At 55.3% G+C, this 16,448-nt stretch overlaps 3 protein-coding genes across 5 annotated transcripts; 1 reads left to right on the forward strand and 2 right to left on the reverse strand.

Annotated features, from left to right (window-relative positions):
* Positions 1-122: 122 nt before the first annotated feature.
* LOC117652994 (ELMO domain-containing protein 3-like) lies at positions 123-4,727 on the reverse strand. Of its 3 annotated transcripts, none has more exons than XM_034398313.1 (7): positions 4,660-4,727; positions 3,745-3,904; positions 3,550-3,673; positions 2,673-2,794; positions 2,372-2,580; positions 2,158-2,285; positions 123-2,070 (listed from the first exon to the last, which is right to left on the reverse strand). In XM_034398313.1, the coding sequence occupies exons 1-7, from the start codon at positions 4,668-4,670 to the stop codon at positions 1,886-1,888; spliced, it is 939 nt and encodes a 312-aa protein (XP_034254204.1). In that variant the 5' UTR covers positions 4,671-4,727; the 3' UTR covers positions 123-1,885. The 3 variants fall into 3 exon arrangements, with proteins under 3 accessions (XP_034254204.1, XP_034254205.1, XP_034254203.1); XM_034398314.1 differs by lacking the exon at positions 4,660-4,727 and adding an exon at positions 4,357-4,645; XM_034398312.1 differs by lacking the exon at positions 4,660-4,727 and adding an exon at positions 4,138-4,644.
* On the forward strand, positions 2,872-4,088 carry LOC117652996. The gene is made up of 2 exons (XM_034398316.1): positions 2,872-3,169; positions 3,247-4,088. Exons 1-2 carry the CDS (start codon positions 2,950-2,952, stop codon positions 3,453-3,455), a joined length of 429 nt encoding a protein of 142 aa, XP_034254207.1. The 5' UTR covers positions 2,872-2,949; the 3' UTR covers positions 3,456-4,088.
* Positions 4,728-5,435: 708 nt separating the features above from the next.
* LOC117653212 (forkhead box protein F2-like) lies at positions 5,436-9,367 on the reverse strand. Its single transcript, XM_034398715.1, has 2 exons — positions 7,615-9,367; positions 5,436-5,671 (listed from the first exon to the last, which is right to left on the reverse strand). The coding sequence occupies exons 1-2, from the start codon at positions 8,918-8,920 to the stop codon at positions 5,436-5,438; spliced, it is 1,542 nt and encodes a 513-aa protein (XP_034254606.1). The 5' UTR covers positions 8,921-9,367.
* Positions 9,368-16,448: the final 7,081 nt, after the last annotated feature.

Consider the following 16,448-nt stretch of genomic DNA (forward strand, 5'->3'; position numbering starts at 1 on the left):
CGGCCAAAAATTAATTAAAATCCCCATTTTGACAGCAGTTTCATAGCAACCAAATTCAAAACAAAGTATTGAAGGATGACTGGATGAGATTTTAGCAGGAAAAGCATGCATGCAATAACATATCTTGGTGTCACATGTGTATTAAACTTTCATTTTAAAACAACCAAAATTAATAACAAACAAAGATCTTTGGGAACTTGCAATAACATTTTAAAATAACAAAACACAAATAAAAAGATTACAAATTAAAATTGGTAGTAAATTTCTCAGCAAACGCGAAACAATATACAAAACAAGAAAGCTCATTAAAATGTTCTGATTAATTGAACAATTAGAATAAGAAGACATGTAGTTGGGTTTTTACATTTTACCCATTGTGTCACTAACTGTGACAGACAACTCACACTGGGGTAGAATCAATACTTTCTGAGTTTTTAAAAATAAATTAAATACAGTTAAGGACAGACTCCAATCAGATTTGAAATTTCACATAAGAGACGGAGTGTTGGTCCCTGGTTCCCATTAGTTGTCATAAGTCTACACATCTAATAGGTTCCAGACACAACTCTATGTCACACTTAATCATGCAGTGTAGTGCTAATTCTAATTGACAGACCTGAGATCATCCACAAGTAATTAAATCTGGTACGTATCCACCCAGAAAATAAAGATATCACAGTTAGGCATTTTTCCCACAGTTAACTTTACTCACAACTAGAATAAGCCTTTTGTCAATCACAACCGGGATGATAAAGGCTGTCAGTTTCAGTGTATGTCATCAAATTGCTCACTACAGCCAAAAGTTCAGAATTTTACAATACATCTAAGAAAAGATGCTATCAAAAGAAAAAAATAATCAAAAGAACAAAGAAAGCCTTTAAAATAATGATAAATCAAAATATCACATTGCCACTAAACATTGAGATGAATAGTGTAAAATAAAAGATGTTTTGGCATTTTATCATTTTAAATATAGGCAGTACCATCTTGTTACATAGGTACAAGCCTGCTAGGTAATCATTTTGAGGTGGTGCAAAGCCAAATCAGTGTGACATAAAATTACATTTTGAGCAGCGACAAAACCAGTGCACTTGTGAGACAGTGTCCCATACTCAGTCCAATCAAATCACATAAAATGGCAACATGTCTTCAAGCTAAACATTTGCAATTCTTTTGTATAAACATACAAAGCACCTATTTACAAAAAAAAATCAACAGTGTAAAAACAATTAAGTGATGTACCAATTATTTACAACTCTATGCTAACAAAATCAATACATAAACTTTATAATTAACATTTCTTGAGGCATTGAAGTTTTGGCCAAATTTAAGTATAAATCATAAAGAACAGGTAACATCATAATCCTGATGAAGTAAATATAAGGCAACTTTGAGTTTTTAATCAACATTAGGATTAAGAATTTATTGTTCAGTCCAAACTGTGGTTTGAACTTTGGACTAGAGAGCTACAGCAATCAGTTGTTAGGAAATAATACTATTTGATTTCAAATCCTACAGAGTTGCTAGAAAAATATCACTTCCCTATTGCAAGGTAACAAATTCATGTTGCTACTGAAGACTAGATTCACATTCTCTCAATTACAAATAAAATTAACTTCAAAAATTGACAACAAGTAAAACAAAAGACTAGACCTAAGGTAAAAGGTTTCCAGAAGGAGGTAAAAGATACACAACTGGAAGATATCCGCATTGAGGGGAAAACTCATGGTGCATTGTGAAGAAAGTTACAATGAGACTTGATACAAAAGTGTCCTTTTTTTCTCTTCTCTCTTTAGGATGCCACTGCATCATTAATGACTATATTTCCCTTATAATTGAAGTGCTTGTTTTTGAATACTCTTAAATGAATGGCAAGCAGTACCTCTCAAGAAGCCACATTATGAAAGCCTCTTGCCAGCTCAGAACCAGCCTCATCTGTGCAACGCTTGGCTTTTTTTGAAGCTGGTTCAAATGCGCTCTTGCCATTTGATCCATTAGCATAGGAGGCCAAGTGGAGATGGAGATTACGCAGAGCCTTGCCAACATTGTGGCCACAGAAACGCTCTGCATCTACAACAAAGGATAAGAAGAGTAAGATGAGCTTGCCTTGATTTAAATACTACGTAAAGGACTTTCCAAAACCAAAATTGATTTTACCCTTTAAAATATAGCCTGCATCAACAATTGTTTTTTGCTGATGACTCCAAATCAGAAATATATGGCAAAATACTGCAGCATAGAATTCATTTAGAACGTCAATAACATTCCCTCGGTTATTGCACTCCCTGTAAAAAAGATAAACAGAGCTTACAATAAGGATGCCATTATTTAATTTTCTGATTGAAGAACATAAAAACTACTGTGTTGTTACCTGTTAAGCTGTCCTCGACGCATTGAATCCAAAGCAATCTTTGTAAGGTTGATACTCATGACTGCCAAAGGGAAGTTTTGTCTTTCAGATCTAGCAATGCGGTATATGTCTCTTGCAAGAGGTTCAAGGGAAGGTGATACAACTAGGTGAAGGAACTGTAGAATACCCAACATACCAACTCCTCTTACATCGGTTCCAGGATCAGTGCCCTACAGTTAAAATTTTAAGATTTATTATTTTGCTTGGTTCAAATTATAAAGATATTGCTCTGAAAACCTTTCTCTTAAAGATGATATCTTACCTGAAAGCCAACATCTTGCCAATGATTTCCATTTGAAGGACAGTCAAACTTAGACCCCGTTAGTTTCTTATAAATGGTTTGTAGGATTTGAACATGCATTGGTGTGTCCCATTCCAGCTGACCTGCAAATGTGAATCAAATTTGAATACTTGTAAAATTTGCTACAGTCGCTTCCCTTTTAGTCCAACAAAAAAAGAAATCTAAACCAACAATGATATCCATGAGACTTGTTGCTATGGTAACACCTAAGATCAAAAAGAGCTAAAAAAGAAAAAAAATGGAAGATGCAAATGAGTTATGCAGTTGTGATGATTACAAGAAGATAGCAGATGATTTTGTTCCTTATTCGTTTGGTACGATAAACCCCTACAGAAAGCCTATGACAAGGATGGATGGCACCCCCTGCGAATGTGACGAATTTCCCTACAGTCACCTTTACAAAAAGGGATTCAGGCTTGGAGATAAGAGTTGCTTTGATACAGGAACAACAGTCAAGTGTAAGTATAGACTCAAAATATAAGCAACTCATTGGAATGAAAATATCAAAATCAAAGACCTATTGTTCTCCCTCCAGTGCCACCATACTGGATTGAGTGGAGGCAAAGGCCAGTTCAGCTCACAGAAAACAGGCTCACTTGGCCAAAGGCACTGCCTTTGAATGGTTCGGTCAGTAAAGGCGTCTTGCCATACGAAAGAAAACCAGAGAAAGTGTTGAAACATGAAAGATGCCTACGATATTACACCCCTCCAAAATTGGAATATCTAGATATGATATACCACTAACAGGAGGTTGAATGTGGAAATTCCACACACAACAAGCAAATCAGTGCTCCTACAGCATAAAAAAGTAAAGTAGAAATTTAAAACAGGAACTCACATTGGGCAATTGCAAAAACAGTGTCTCGTTCTGCTTCAAGATTTGGTCTTAATTTAGGAGGACCGAAAAACATGCTGAAGACTGCTGACAAACCATGCTTTTCCATGAGCGGTTGAATATTTTTCTGAAAAATGAAACAGGAGATGAAGAATCAATCAAGAGATAATGATCAAAACATTGAGAGTGAGCATGTACCATATGCTGAGTCAGATCCGACTTCTTAAAATGTTCGTATGCTTCTTGGAAAGTAACTAAAGATGTACACGTTTTGGCAGAATAGTCCGCTGGTTCATTGAGCTTTGGAGTGATTGTGGCAACATCATCCCATTCTTCTACCACAGCCAAAGAAGCTTTCCTAAGAAAAGATTAATATTTTAGTGAGGTTTTCATCATAATTTCAAACTAACTCAAAATTTGTTAAGTGGAAACGTAGCAATAAATGTAGGGGAACGCTAACATTGTGCACCATTCAATTCAAAGTGTTTCAACTAAACCATCTACACAAATCGTGCAACCAAGTTGTAAATAAAATTCTTTTGGACAAATAAAGAGTATCTGAAGATAATAATAAGTGAAACTAGTACATACTTCGCTTCCTCCACATTTGTCTTTTCACGATGAGATTCAAATGCTGTTATTGGCTGGGATGTTTTAGGGGGTTTTAGTTCCAAGGGTGGGTAGGGTCTGCATATATCCTTAAGTTTAAGGCTGAGATTGTGTTTTTGCTCCTCATATTTACTCATCCCTGAATATTTTCATTCACAAATTTAATGGAAAGAGGTTAGGTAGCAGCAGACGAAAGACAACCTCGACATTCCTGGGAGAACACTGAAGCACTCGAAATGATATTTTCCAGGCAAAGATTTGTTCTTGAAAAGAGAATGCAGACTGCGGGATTTAATGAACGAATGAAAAAAGGCAAAGCAAATAGAAAACTCAAAAATTCTATGATCTCTCTAGAGCTGCGGCTCCTAGCTCTCCTTCAGTTTTTGTTTTGTGTTGTGTGAAGTAGCCACAACCGCCACCCAACCGCCAAAAAAACAGAAAAACTTTTGCCAAAGTGCCCGTGATTGGAAATATTCCCCACGGCAGATAAGGAGATAAACTTGCTTGATTCTCATTCATTCATTCGCCGTGCCGCATTATGATTTGATTGTTTTGTTTGATCGACAACAACCTGGCCGGAGGGAAGTACTGCGCGGGTGGCGGGCGATTCAAAGTCCAGGCAGGACAGCCTGTTCCCCGTTTGGTCATAGGCGGCGGCGGGCGGCGGCGTTCGGGGCACTGCAGACTGATTCCAAAGAGCCGCTTTCGTACGTTTTCGTCGCTCTGTCTCTCTCGCACTTGAGGGGCGTCCCGTGTACGCGCTAGAGAGACAGAGCGACGGGCCTCGGTTTGGCGCAGAGGCCGGACGATGTCCAGAAGGCCGCGATGAAAATAACGCGGCAAAGGCGAAGCCGACCGGAAGGCTGACCGCAATGTGGTAAGCAGCCACACCGGAAAAAAAAAACAGAATGAAAAAATGGTAGTGGGCTCGCTCGGTCGAGAAAATGCAGGTTGTTGCCTTTGGTACAGTTTGATTTATTTCATTAACTTATGAGTCCAGAGGACACTGGTATCATAGTAGGCTTTGAGACATCAACAACAGTTTGAGAACGACTGACTGGCTTATCGGAGACAGTGCAATGATAATGAGTCAGGCTCTCGTACACCATAGTATGCTAAAGAGACATCAACAACAATTTGAAAAAATAGCTTAAAAACTGACTAGCGTATCGCAGACACTCCAAGGATAGATGCACTTAAATTTACACAAAAGTCTGTTCCGGGCGTGGGAACGCGGCCGGTGGGTCTGGGGCCCAACCCAACAAGGCCCTTCCTTCGAGTCAGGACGAGTACTTGACGGACTCGTAGAAGATGTGGGGGGTGTTGGCGGCGGGCGGCGACGGCAGCGTGCTGGACACGGCGGATGCCATGCTCAGGGGCGCGCCCATGCCCACCAGGCCCTGGACGCCCGGCTCCGGGAGGGACGCCCCCACGGCCCCCACGGCCCCCACGGGGGTGGAGGGCGGCGAGGCGAAGGGTTTCCGGTCGCAGGACTGCGGCAGGCTGCACCGGACTCCTGCAAAAGCAGCGCGAGAAGGGCGCGAACGTGAGCAAGGCGTTCACAGACAGAATGAAAGTGGCATGCCGCGAGAGAGCACTGTGAAAATTTTGGCTGTCACGTGATGATAATGTCAAGGCAACAAGAATTTCGTCAGTTGATGACGCATTGTTGACACGCACATGAAGTAAGCAAAAGGAGCTGGAAAATGTGGTCAGTCAGTTTTTAAGCTGAAGAGAACATCTACTGTTATGTCAACGTGACAAGAAATTTTCACAGTGAAGGGCGCCTTTCTCGCATGGGGGCACTTGTCGCAGTGTCCGAAGCCCCCCCCCCCTCCTTTTCCTCTTTTCCGAGGGGCCCTGACTGCATCCTTACAGATCCTTGCAGCGTGCCAGCCGGTCACCCAGTCCCCCTCCCCCCCCTCTCCCCCCGCGGACTGCCTTGGACTCTTCCCGACACTTTTACCGCCCGCGACTGACCTCCCCTCGGCATCCTCGGCCCGCGCGCTGCGCGCGGCAGACCGATTCCGAGAGAGTCGTTTTCGTCGCTCTGTCTCGCTCGCACCCACATGGGCCGCCCGATGCGTGCGAGAGAGACAGAGCGACGGAAACGACTCTCGGAATCAGTGAGCCGCGCCCCACGCTGGCGCGGTTTGCTCAAAGGCGGTCGTGGAAATCACACGGCAGCGTAAACACGTGAGGCGCACTGCTTTCGACGCTGTCGCTCTCGCTCGCTTCCCTGCGGGACGCCCCATGAGTGCGAGAGAGACAGAGCGACGAGGGCGGTGCTGGGAATCGGCCTGCAGCGTGTTGATGTTTGCCTCGCCGCACGAGCAACGGTTATGAAAATTAGTGTCACTTACGGAGATCGTCTTTCCCTTTCCAAAACGGAGCGGGGGGGGGGGCTGAGCTGCGCACCGAAGGGGCGGCCGGGGGCGTCTGGCGAGTGGCGAGCGCGCACCTCACGTCCCTAGCGACCCAGGGTCGCTACACGTCCCTCCACCAGCCGACAGAGCAGTCCCGTCGCTCTGTCTCTGTCGCACTCATAGGGCTCTCCGAAAGGGTGCGAGAGAAACAGAGCGACAAACCGCTCTTCTGAATCGCTCGGCAGCCGCCTGTCTGGATCGTCTATTTACCACGATATAGTAGACCGGAGTCAAACCGTGTCAACCTCAGGTTCCGGGTTTCTCCGGCAGACTGTTTCCGGGAGTCGTTTTCGTCGCACTCACGGTGCGAGAGAGACAGAGCGACGGAAACGACTCTCGGAATGGGTCTGCAGGTGTCCGCCGCGCGAACCGCCAAAGACCGTCTGACGCGTCGGACGCGTCGGACACGCGCGCGCTGCACTGATGAGCTCTGTGCGCGCGGTCGCCGCCTCCAAGCAGAATATTTGCTAGCCGGGGCCTTTTCTTAGCTGTGCCCCCCCCCCTTCCCCTCGCCCTCCCCCCACCGCGTGTGCTGATCCTGCAGCGTCTGCTCGGCGTCCAGAAAGCGCTGCGGCGCGCCTCGTACCCTTTCAACGCCCGCGCTGAGTGCAAGTGTCCCCCTCCCCCTCCCCCGCCTTTCCCCAAACCCCGCGGCGCTCTCCCAACCCTACCCTAGACTTTCCCGTTCCTTCTATTTTTCGTACGCCATCTCTCTTTTGTTCGCGGCCTCCTGTTACGGAGACTCTAACGCAGGATTTCGGTGAGGGGACTTGACTTGACCGTTGGGCAGGACGGGCCCGGGGGACGGGCTCGCGAGCGATCGACAAGCTCCTTCAGACGTGACGCGACCATCTCTCCCGACGACATCATTTCTACGGATTGATCAGCGGACTGATCCGAGAGTAGTTTTCGTCGCTCTGTCTCTCTGGTACGTATACTGGTACTATACAGGGCGGCCATGAGTGCGAGAGAGACAGCGACGAAAACGACTCTCGGAGTCAGTCTACAGATAGTCGTTCCGACTTTGACTCACCTGGGTGGTCGGCGGGCAGGCAGCTCTGCAGGCCGTACTGGTGGTACGAGTAGCTGGGCGGCGTGGCGGGGCGGCCGAGGTCGCGGCCGAGGTCCATGTTCTCGGGGCTGGGCGCGCCGCCGTGGACGCCGTGGCTGGCGGCGTGGCCGTGCCCGTGCCCCGTGGGGCTGAGCGGGGCCTTCATGTAGCCCTCCAGGCCCGGCGCCGCCATGCCGTTGCCGTAGGGCGACCAGGGGCTGGGCGCGGGGGTGGGCGTCGGCGTCGCGTCCACCATGTTCTGCTGGTAGGCCATGCCGTAGTCGTACGACGAGTAGGTGCAGGCGTAGTCCTGGGCCGGCGCCGTGCTGCAGGCGGTGCTGCAGGGCGTGCCGCAGGCCGCGCCGCACGCCGCACTGCAGGGCGTGGCGCAGGGCTGCATGTCGTAGGCGGGCATGCCCTGGTGCAGCATCCCGGAGCCCTGCAGGCCGTTGCCGAAGAAGGCGGGGCTGGGCGGCGGGTGGAACTGGTGCAGCGGCGGCCGCAGCGAGGCCTGCACGGCCTGCACGGCCTGCATGGCGTGGCACTTGCGTCGGAAGCCTCGCGGCCGCCGCCGGTACGAGCCCTCCTCGAACATGAGCTCGGACGTGGGGTCGATGGTCCAGTAGTGGCCCTTGCCCGGCCGGCCCAGCCCCTTGGGCAGCTTGATGAAGCACTCGTTGAGGGACAGGTTGTGCCGCACCGAGTTCTTCCAGCCCTGGTAGGAGCCGCGGAAGAACTGGAAGTTCTTCTGCAGGAACGTGTAGATCTCGCTGAGCGTGAGCCGCTTGAGCGGCGAGTGCTGGATGGCCATGACGATGAGGGCGATGTAGGAGTAGGGCGGCTTCTCCTGCCGCCGCAGCCCCGAGGTGCTCTTCTTGGCGGTGGACGCGGTGGCGGTGGACGGCGTGGAGGCCGCCGAGGACGCGGGGGTCGAGTCCGCCGGCGTCGGCTTGTCCTTCTCGGGGGCGTGCACGGGCGCGGCGGCGGGCGGCGGGTCGTCGGGCAGCAGGTGCGACTGCAGGTGCGTCGTCTGCTGCAGCTGGTGGTGCAGCTGGTGGTGCGGCGCCGCGTCCAGGCCGTGGTGGCTGCCGCCAAGGCTGCCCGCGAGGCTGCTGGCGTGGTGGTGGATCACGCCGGGGTGCTGCTGGTACAGCTGCAGGTGCTGGAGGTGCTGCTGCAGGTGCAGCGAGCCGCTGCCGGCCGACGAGTCCCCCAGCGAGGACAGCGAAGACAGCGAGCCGAGGGACCCGAGCGACCCCAGCGGGGCGGGCTCCTCGCACTTGATCATGGCGCGCGGCTACGCCTCGGCTGCGCGGCTCAGCGGCCGCTCGCAAACATTTGTTGCGCGCCCAAACATTTACGCTGCGTTCATAATCACGCCTTGCTTCGCCGTCTTGCGCCGCGACCTGCCCCACTGGCTTCCGCACTGGGACACACACAAACACTGTTCACTTCAACTTTCAATATTTGGGTCGTATCACCAAAACAGTGAACGCGGTTCACACAAACAGTGGCGCTGCCGCGCTGGGCACTGCACTGGCGGCGAGCGGCCCGCCCGGCCCAGGCGATACACAAACAGGACTGAGGCGCGTTGCGGCGCGTTGCGAGCCGCGCTACGTACACAAACACGGGTACACAATTTACAGGAGGGCGTGGCGCCGGGGATGTCGCCGGTACGTCGCCAGGCTCTCTGCCGCGGAGGGGCACTGCAAGGAGCGGCACGGCCTAGCACGGCCCGGCCCGGATGCGCTCTCGCTGTAAACTAAGCGGGCCCCCTCGGCCCCTCGCCGCGCTCCTGCTCCGCCTCTGGGCCGCCCCTGCTGCAGGGCGGAGGCTGGGCTCGGCACGGCGCGGCGGCCCGCCGGACCAATCGGGGCAGGGGCGGAGCCAGGAGCGGGGCGCAGGGGGCGGGGCAGGGCGGGCCGCGGAGGCTGCGTCCCCGCGGTCCAAGCCCCGCCCCCCGCCCCGCCGGGGTGCAGGCGTCCAACGGACCCAGTCCATCGGGCCTTCGGCTGCTTCGGCCGTCGACAAGTCTTCGACATGTGATACAAAATAAAGCGCGCCGTAAAATCCATGTGCCGTCGTTAAGGCCGTCCGGCCGGACGTCCAACGGCAGCGTGTCCGCCAGGCCGGCCCGCCAGCAGGCCGATTCCGAGACTCGCTTTCGTCGCTCTGTCTCTCTCGCACTCATGGGGCGTGCCGTGTAGGTGCGAGAGAGACACAGCGACGAGAGCGACTCTCGGAATCGGTCTGCAGGACGCCAGGCGCAGGGCAGCGGCGGTGGCTGGGCGAGGCGGAGCGCGGTGGACACTGTCCAGAAAGTGGGCCGAGCGCCCGCCAAGGTGTGGATAGGCAACGCGCTGGACGGGTGTGCGCGCAGGTAGGCTACACAGGTGTGCCGGCGGCGGCGGCCAAGCACCGGGCAGGTGCACAGTGGGCCAGAAGACCGGTGGAGGCGGCCGAAACTCTAGGCGCGTTTTGAGCTCCAGAGTCGCTAAACGGGACTCGAATCGAACGTGTGACCCCACCAATGGATTGCTCTCCGAACGAGGAGTCCATTGGTGGGGTCACACGTTCGGTTCGAGTCCCATTTAGCGACTCTGGAGCTCAAAACGCGTCGGGAGTTTTGTCCGCCTCCACCGGTCCTCTGGCCCACTGTGAGGTGGGAGGCGCGGCCAACAGGTCGGCAGGCAGGTAGGCTGCAGACTGATTCGCAGAGTCGCTTTCGTCGCTGTCTCTCTCGCACCAGGGGACGCTCTATGAGTGCGAGAGAGACAGCGCGACGAAAGCGACTCTCCGAGTCAGCCTGCCGCACAGGTGTGACAGGTGGCGGCGGAGCGCCTAGGAGCACTTAAAATTTCTGAGAATTAGGCAGCTCGGATGACACGTAACCCGGCAGGTTGCCAGCAGTGGCCTGCACAGGGGTGACCGGTGGTGGTTGAGTGCCACTCAACGACTCCGGGAGCGTAACCTTACGTTTGTGTGAACGTGAATCTAGCCACGTTCCTGAGTCTGAATTGAGGCCTCGTGGACGGTGACGGGCGCGTCCGTGCCCCACGCTTCTGCAGTCATGCCAGCATCAAACGCAGCGTGGAGTGCCATGTGCGTTGCCAGGCAGCTAGGCCGGCCGCTTGGGGCGGTCGGGTGGACCTGCCACGGTCGGCTTAGACGCCCCCAAGGTCGTGCCATAGCAACGTCCGACCGCAGGGCGTCGGGCAGGAAGGCTTACCGGGTCGCAGCGGTCGGTGCGGGGCTGACAGTCTTCACGTTCCTGGCTCAGCCCTCTCGACAGGCTCTTTGTTAACAATATAGTGATGCACAGGGTTAAATACGAGAAGTAAGTTCATAGTATGTTGATGTGTTCAGGAATGGTTCTGTGGGTCTGACGCGTGATTAGTTACAAGGTGTGGATCAAACTATAACGCAACCGACACTGCGCTGTTGCTAGGAAGCTAACTGTCAGGGGCGGAGGGGTGACAGTTATCTTCCACCGCCCTCCTCGCAGGTTTTTGTTAACAAAATAGGTAGCACAGGGCTTAAATCGCAGAGAAGTAAGTTACATAAAGTATGTTGTGTGTTCCAGTGGTTCTAGTGTGTACTTGTGCGTGATTACTGTTTTATCGGCGATTGGAGTCAAACTATAACCAACCTGACACCTGCGCCTGTTGCTATGACGCGACTGTCGGAGAGGGAGGGGGGGGGGGGAGGGGGAAGGCCGGCGGCCGCCGCGACGTCAGCACACTGTCAAGGCGCTCGCCGTCAAAGACGCGCCGAAGCCGCGTCAGCCCGTGGGGCTTGCTGCAGCAGCGCGGAGCAGCAGATTGACTTCGAGCGAGAGGCCTCTCTCTCTCTCTCTCTCTCTCTCTCTCTCTCGCACTCATGGGTTGTCTCGTAGGGGTGCGAGAGAGACAGAGCGACGGGGCGGTACGGGGCGGTCCGCTCGGAATGGCCTGCAGCGCTGCGGCGCGGCGCATTAGCCCCTCACATCGCGCCGCTCCAGCAGCAACAACAACAACACCGGTCTTTCTTCTTGTTGTTGCAATCGGCGGCACGGCGGCAGTGAGGTGTCCGTCGGCGGCGGCGGCGCGGCCAGATCAAGGAGAGGAGGGGAGGGGGAGGGGCGGCTGCACCCCGGCCACCCTCACAAAAAAAACGAGGGATATATGGCACTACTTGTGAGGCCGCCGCGCCGCCGAGGAGTGTAGATATCGGTCGTTTTTGCGTTCCGGGAAGCAAAAGGAGGCCGCGTTTCAATTCCCTTGAGTGCGAACGGAGCAATGCAGTGACGTGCTGTAAAACAGCTGCTCGGAGTGGTGCAATTGCAGTAGAGGGATGAGTGGGACTGGGGCGTGTGACTGTCTGACGCACCGCCTTCCAAGAGGAGCCGGAGCCGGTTTGGGAAGTGCCATGAAGTCCGGAAGAACCTGTGCAATAATGTCCTAGAATCCGAGTCTGTCTCTCTCGCACTAACACAGGTCAAGCAAGAGTGGGAAAAAGGGTCCGCTCCCAGCGAATCAGCGCCGCTTCGATTTGGCAAGTGCCGTCACTTTACACACACATCTTCTCTCTCTCTCTCTCTCTCTTCTCTCTCTCTCTCTCTCTCTGAATGCACTGCCTCGGCGCTCCCATGGGCCGCTAATGGGCGAGCGCTTGCCTGTAAACAGGATGGGCCGCCGTGGCCGTGGGTCGCCGCGCCGAAGTGGATCATTGTGTGAAGGGCCATCACCAGTCAGATTCTGAACACAGTCGTGCTTTCGCCGCTCGCCCTCTCTCTCTCCCTCCGTCTCTGTCCGCTCCGCGCACCCCTATTGGCCCCACCGTGTGTGTGTGTGTGTGTGTGGGGGGGGGGGGGGGGGGGGGGGGGAGGGGAGAGAGAGAGAGAGAGAGAGAGAGAGAGAGCACTTGTTCCGCGCCGAGCGGCGGGTGGCCGCGGACAAGACAAGCCAATCCCCATCCGAATGCCGCGGACGAGCTCGAACACCGCGTTGTACACACATTGCGGACCAGAAAACCGCGGCTTTTGCCACCCCGTTGCTCGAAAGTGATCTCGGTGATCCAGGACGCCATTCGGCAGGCAGCGCAGCGCGCGCGAGGCCGACAACCCCAGCCACCTCACCTCACCCCGCCCCGCCCCGCCCCGCCTCGCCAGACTCTTTGGCCGGCATGAGTAATATCGCGTCAGCACCTCCCCGCCGACGAGAACATCATTTCCACCCTTGGCTGAGGGGAAACAGAAACATATTTTGTCGGGTGGCGCACGCCTTTAGCACGGCGTGGTGTGGCGGGGCGGGGCGGGGGGCGGGGCGGGGCGGGGCGGGGGGGGCGTGCGCGGCCCGTCGAGTGCACCAGCCCACACCGCCCCCGCATGGCCCCCGCCGCGCGCTCCGGCCGGATGCGGGGGGAGGGAGGGGGAGGGGGGGGGACGAATCGCCGACAGACACGGGGGCTGCTCCGCGTCGCTGGAGCCTCGGCGTGCTAATTGAGGGCAAGCTGTGGACGGACGGCCGTCGCCGCGGCCAGCCTCCAGCAGCCCTCCAGCAGGCTGTCTCTCTCGCACCCATACGGCGTACCGAGCGCGGTGCGAGAGAGACAGGGCGACGAAACGCGACACTGTGCGGATCCGCTCTGCAGTGCAGACTGAGAATCGTTTTCGCCGCTCCGTCTCTCTCGCACTCGCGGCCCGGCCCGTAAGGTGCGAGAGAGACAGAGACCAGTCTGCTGCAGCAGCCCTCCGCGAGGCCCTGCTTGCCCAGCCCACCGTGTTCGCTTGGAGTGTTCCACTTGTTGCTCGGCCCATGTGCCGCTGCTGCACTCCATGGGCGAATGTGTTGGGCCCTCAGGGCTTTGCCAGTCCGTCCCCCGGAGCGGCGCGCTACAGGTGTGTGAGTGGATGCCTCTTGGGGTCTGCACGGGCAGGCGCGGGTCCTGGTTCAAGGTTCATGGATGGACTTTCAGCAGGGTCGGAGGCAAGAGTGAGGAGGTCGCACATGTAGGGACTTGGTTGCGTGCTGCAAGATTAGAGCGGCAAGGACGGGCCTGGATCGGCACGCCTAACATGTTCAATGTTTCGTAGTTGGAAACTGATTCGTTGGAAGTTGGAAACTTGATGTCTACATTTTTTCGATCGTTGGTTCACGTTCAAGCGTTCAAGTAACATACTTATTTGGCGAGCGAGTCGCGACAAACGTGCGACATTGTCAATCGAACGTGAGGTTGGAAAGCAGTGTGTGTCAGCTGGCAAAGTCGGTTGCAGACCTTTGCATTTCATCATTTCTGTTGTATCAGAGTGTTCTATGTAAGCTGTTCCGTGAGAAAACTGTTTCCCCGCAGATTTTGCAGGCCGGAGCGATGAGAGGCCCCTGTCAAGGGTCGCCCTGCCATGCGCATGAGGCATGCATGAGGCGTCCACTTGACTGCAGTCGCGAGCGCACTCCGTACATGGGGGCGTCCCGTGCCGTCGCGGGCCTACACCGCGAACGAGAAAGAGAAGGAGAACGGACTTACCACTCTCCGCTCGCTGGCACGCGGAGGGCGCGCAGCCTGAAAAGATTCCTCTGCTTTCGAGTGAGATGCGGCGCACCATGATGGGCTACGCACTCTTCGAAGTGTGAGGTTCATGGTGCATTCACCAAAAGTCGCACGGGAAAGTTACGCTGCACTGCGTTGCACTGCGTTGCACTGCGTTGCACCCGGAGCCCCGCCCGAGCCCTTCCGCGCCCACGCACTTCTTCTAGCAGTAACAGGCTTTCACACTGCTAAAAATAAAACTTGGGAATTCCCGGAGAATTTTTTGAGAAAAGAGTGGCCTCTTGAAGTCCGAAAAATTCCCAAACCTCAGTGTACCTATTTTGAAAGAGCGTTTCCGGCAGTTACAGTTTAAATTTAACCATTTTGTAAAACTAACCTAACCTTCCGGGACTTCCCTATTTATTTTTAACAGTGCCTCTGCCACGCAGCCACTCGCTGCGCGCTCTGCAATGCCGCTGCTGGGGCCAAGTACTTGTCTAGGAAAACGCAGCCGCTTGTCCGTCCGTCGACTCATGATCGATGGAAGGAAAAGTCCCAACATTTCTTTACAATTTTTCTCCAGTCCCCCCCCCCCCAGTGCGATTGAAACCAGAGGGGTCTTGAAACACGTTCCAGAACGTGGAAGCTTTCTGTCGAGAGCCATTTTCCATGGTTCCACCCACAAACTCACATCGTAACCCTGGTTTCACCGAAACAATCCCCGAACCTCCGGAACGTGGCCAACGTTCCGGCAAGTCCCGGACGCCTGATTTGAAACCCATCTCAAACACCCCGATTCAACCACCAGATGCAACGCGTCATAGGCTGCGCACTGTTGATGCCGACACTGTAGGCTCCCCTCCCCATCGGCATGGCCGTGGTTCAATGCTCACGGTGAGTGGCGTGGCGCCGCGCTGGCGCCGCAGTGCGCCGGCCACCGCCATGCTGGCCCTGTCCGCCGTGGACGTCTTGGACGTCTTGGACGTCTTGGACGTCCCCCTGGGGCCGCCGCCGTCATGTCGGACGGCCCCCGAGCTTTGAGTCTGGCGGGAAGCACTGCGCGGCACGTCGGGGCGCGGCACGGCACGGCACGGCACGGCCCTCGGCCTGGACGGCTCGCCCGGGGCGGGGCGGCTGGCCGGGGGGCCGGGGCGGCCGGGGCCAATGATGAGCCAAAGGGTTAAAATTAGCTAAACACACAAGCAGCCAGGGGCGCCCCGCCGGCCCCACAGCCGCACCCACGCCTGTTTCCTCGCTTCGGCACATTCCTCGCGCCTCGCCACGCCGTGCCGTGGCGTGCCTGCCACGCATCGCCATGCCACGCCGCGTGCCGTGCCGTGCCGTGGCGTGCCACGCTGCGCCTCGCGCCCTGGCGGCCGCGCCTCGGTACATTAGGCCTGCATTGCACATAACTTACCCCGCGAGCCACCCTGCCGGCCCCAGCGCCCTGCCGCCCCACGGCCCGCCACCGCCACCCCCGGGGTAGTGAGTTGTGTGAACCGAAATAGCGGCCGTTCGGTACCAACGCGGGCAAAGAGCCGCTCGCCATCGATTCAGTCATTCAACCCCTCGCTCTGTCTCTCTCGCACCCCTACGCAACACCGCGTGAGTGCGAGAGAGACAGAGCGACGATGACCGCGCCGCGCAGTCGGGACACCGTATTGACGTGGGTGGTCTTGCTGGCGAGCGGTGGAGTTGAGCGCGGCGGCCCAACTCAACGCGGTCCTCGCAGGGCCGGGGTGCGGGGGCAACCAGGGCAACCCTGTGTGCTGCCCGCCCCGCCCCGCCCCGCCCCGCCCCGCCCCGCCCCGGGCCCCGCCGGTATAGTTTTTACATTGTTTACATTGGTCTGTGTTGCCGCCTCCCTCAGCCGGGGCCGTGCACGCCGTGCACTGGCCCTGCACTGGCCGTGCAGCGCGGTGGAGGGGGGGGGGGGCGACCACGAGGCGCTATTAGTTCCTCGATGGTGCCATATACGCCGCGCCATGAGCGGCGTGGAGCGGCGCCGGCCGACACATGGAGATCACATTCACGCCGCACCTCCTGCAGGCCTGCACACTGCACAGCACACTGCAGTCGCCTTCGTCGCTCGGCTGTCTCCCTCGCACTCGTGGGGCGCGCCCTGCAGGTGCGAGAGGGATAGAGCCGCGAAGACGACTCGCGATCGGTGCCGGTTGACGCCACGGCCTGTGACGGCCGCGACTGCAGACTGACTTTTTGAAGAGTCGTTTTCGTCGCTCTGTCTCTCTCGCACCATTACGCCACGCCCCGTTGGCGCGAGAGAGACAGAGCGACGAGAGCAGTGCTCG

This window comes from Thrips palmi, unplaced genomic scaffold, assembly GCF_012932325.1.
Source record: "Thrips palmi isolate BJ-2018 unplaced genomic scaffold, TpBJ-2018v1 HiC_scaffold_8, whole genome shotgun sequence".
Classification (NCBI taxonomy): domain Eukaryota; kingdom Metazoa; phylum Arthropoda; class Insecta; order Thysanoptera; family Thripidae; genus Thrips; species Thrips palmi.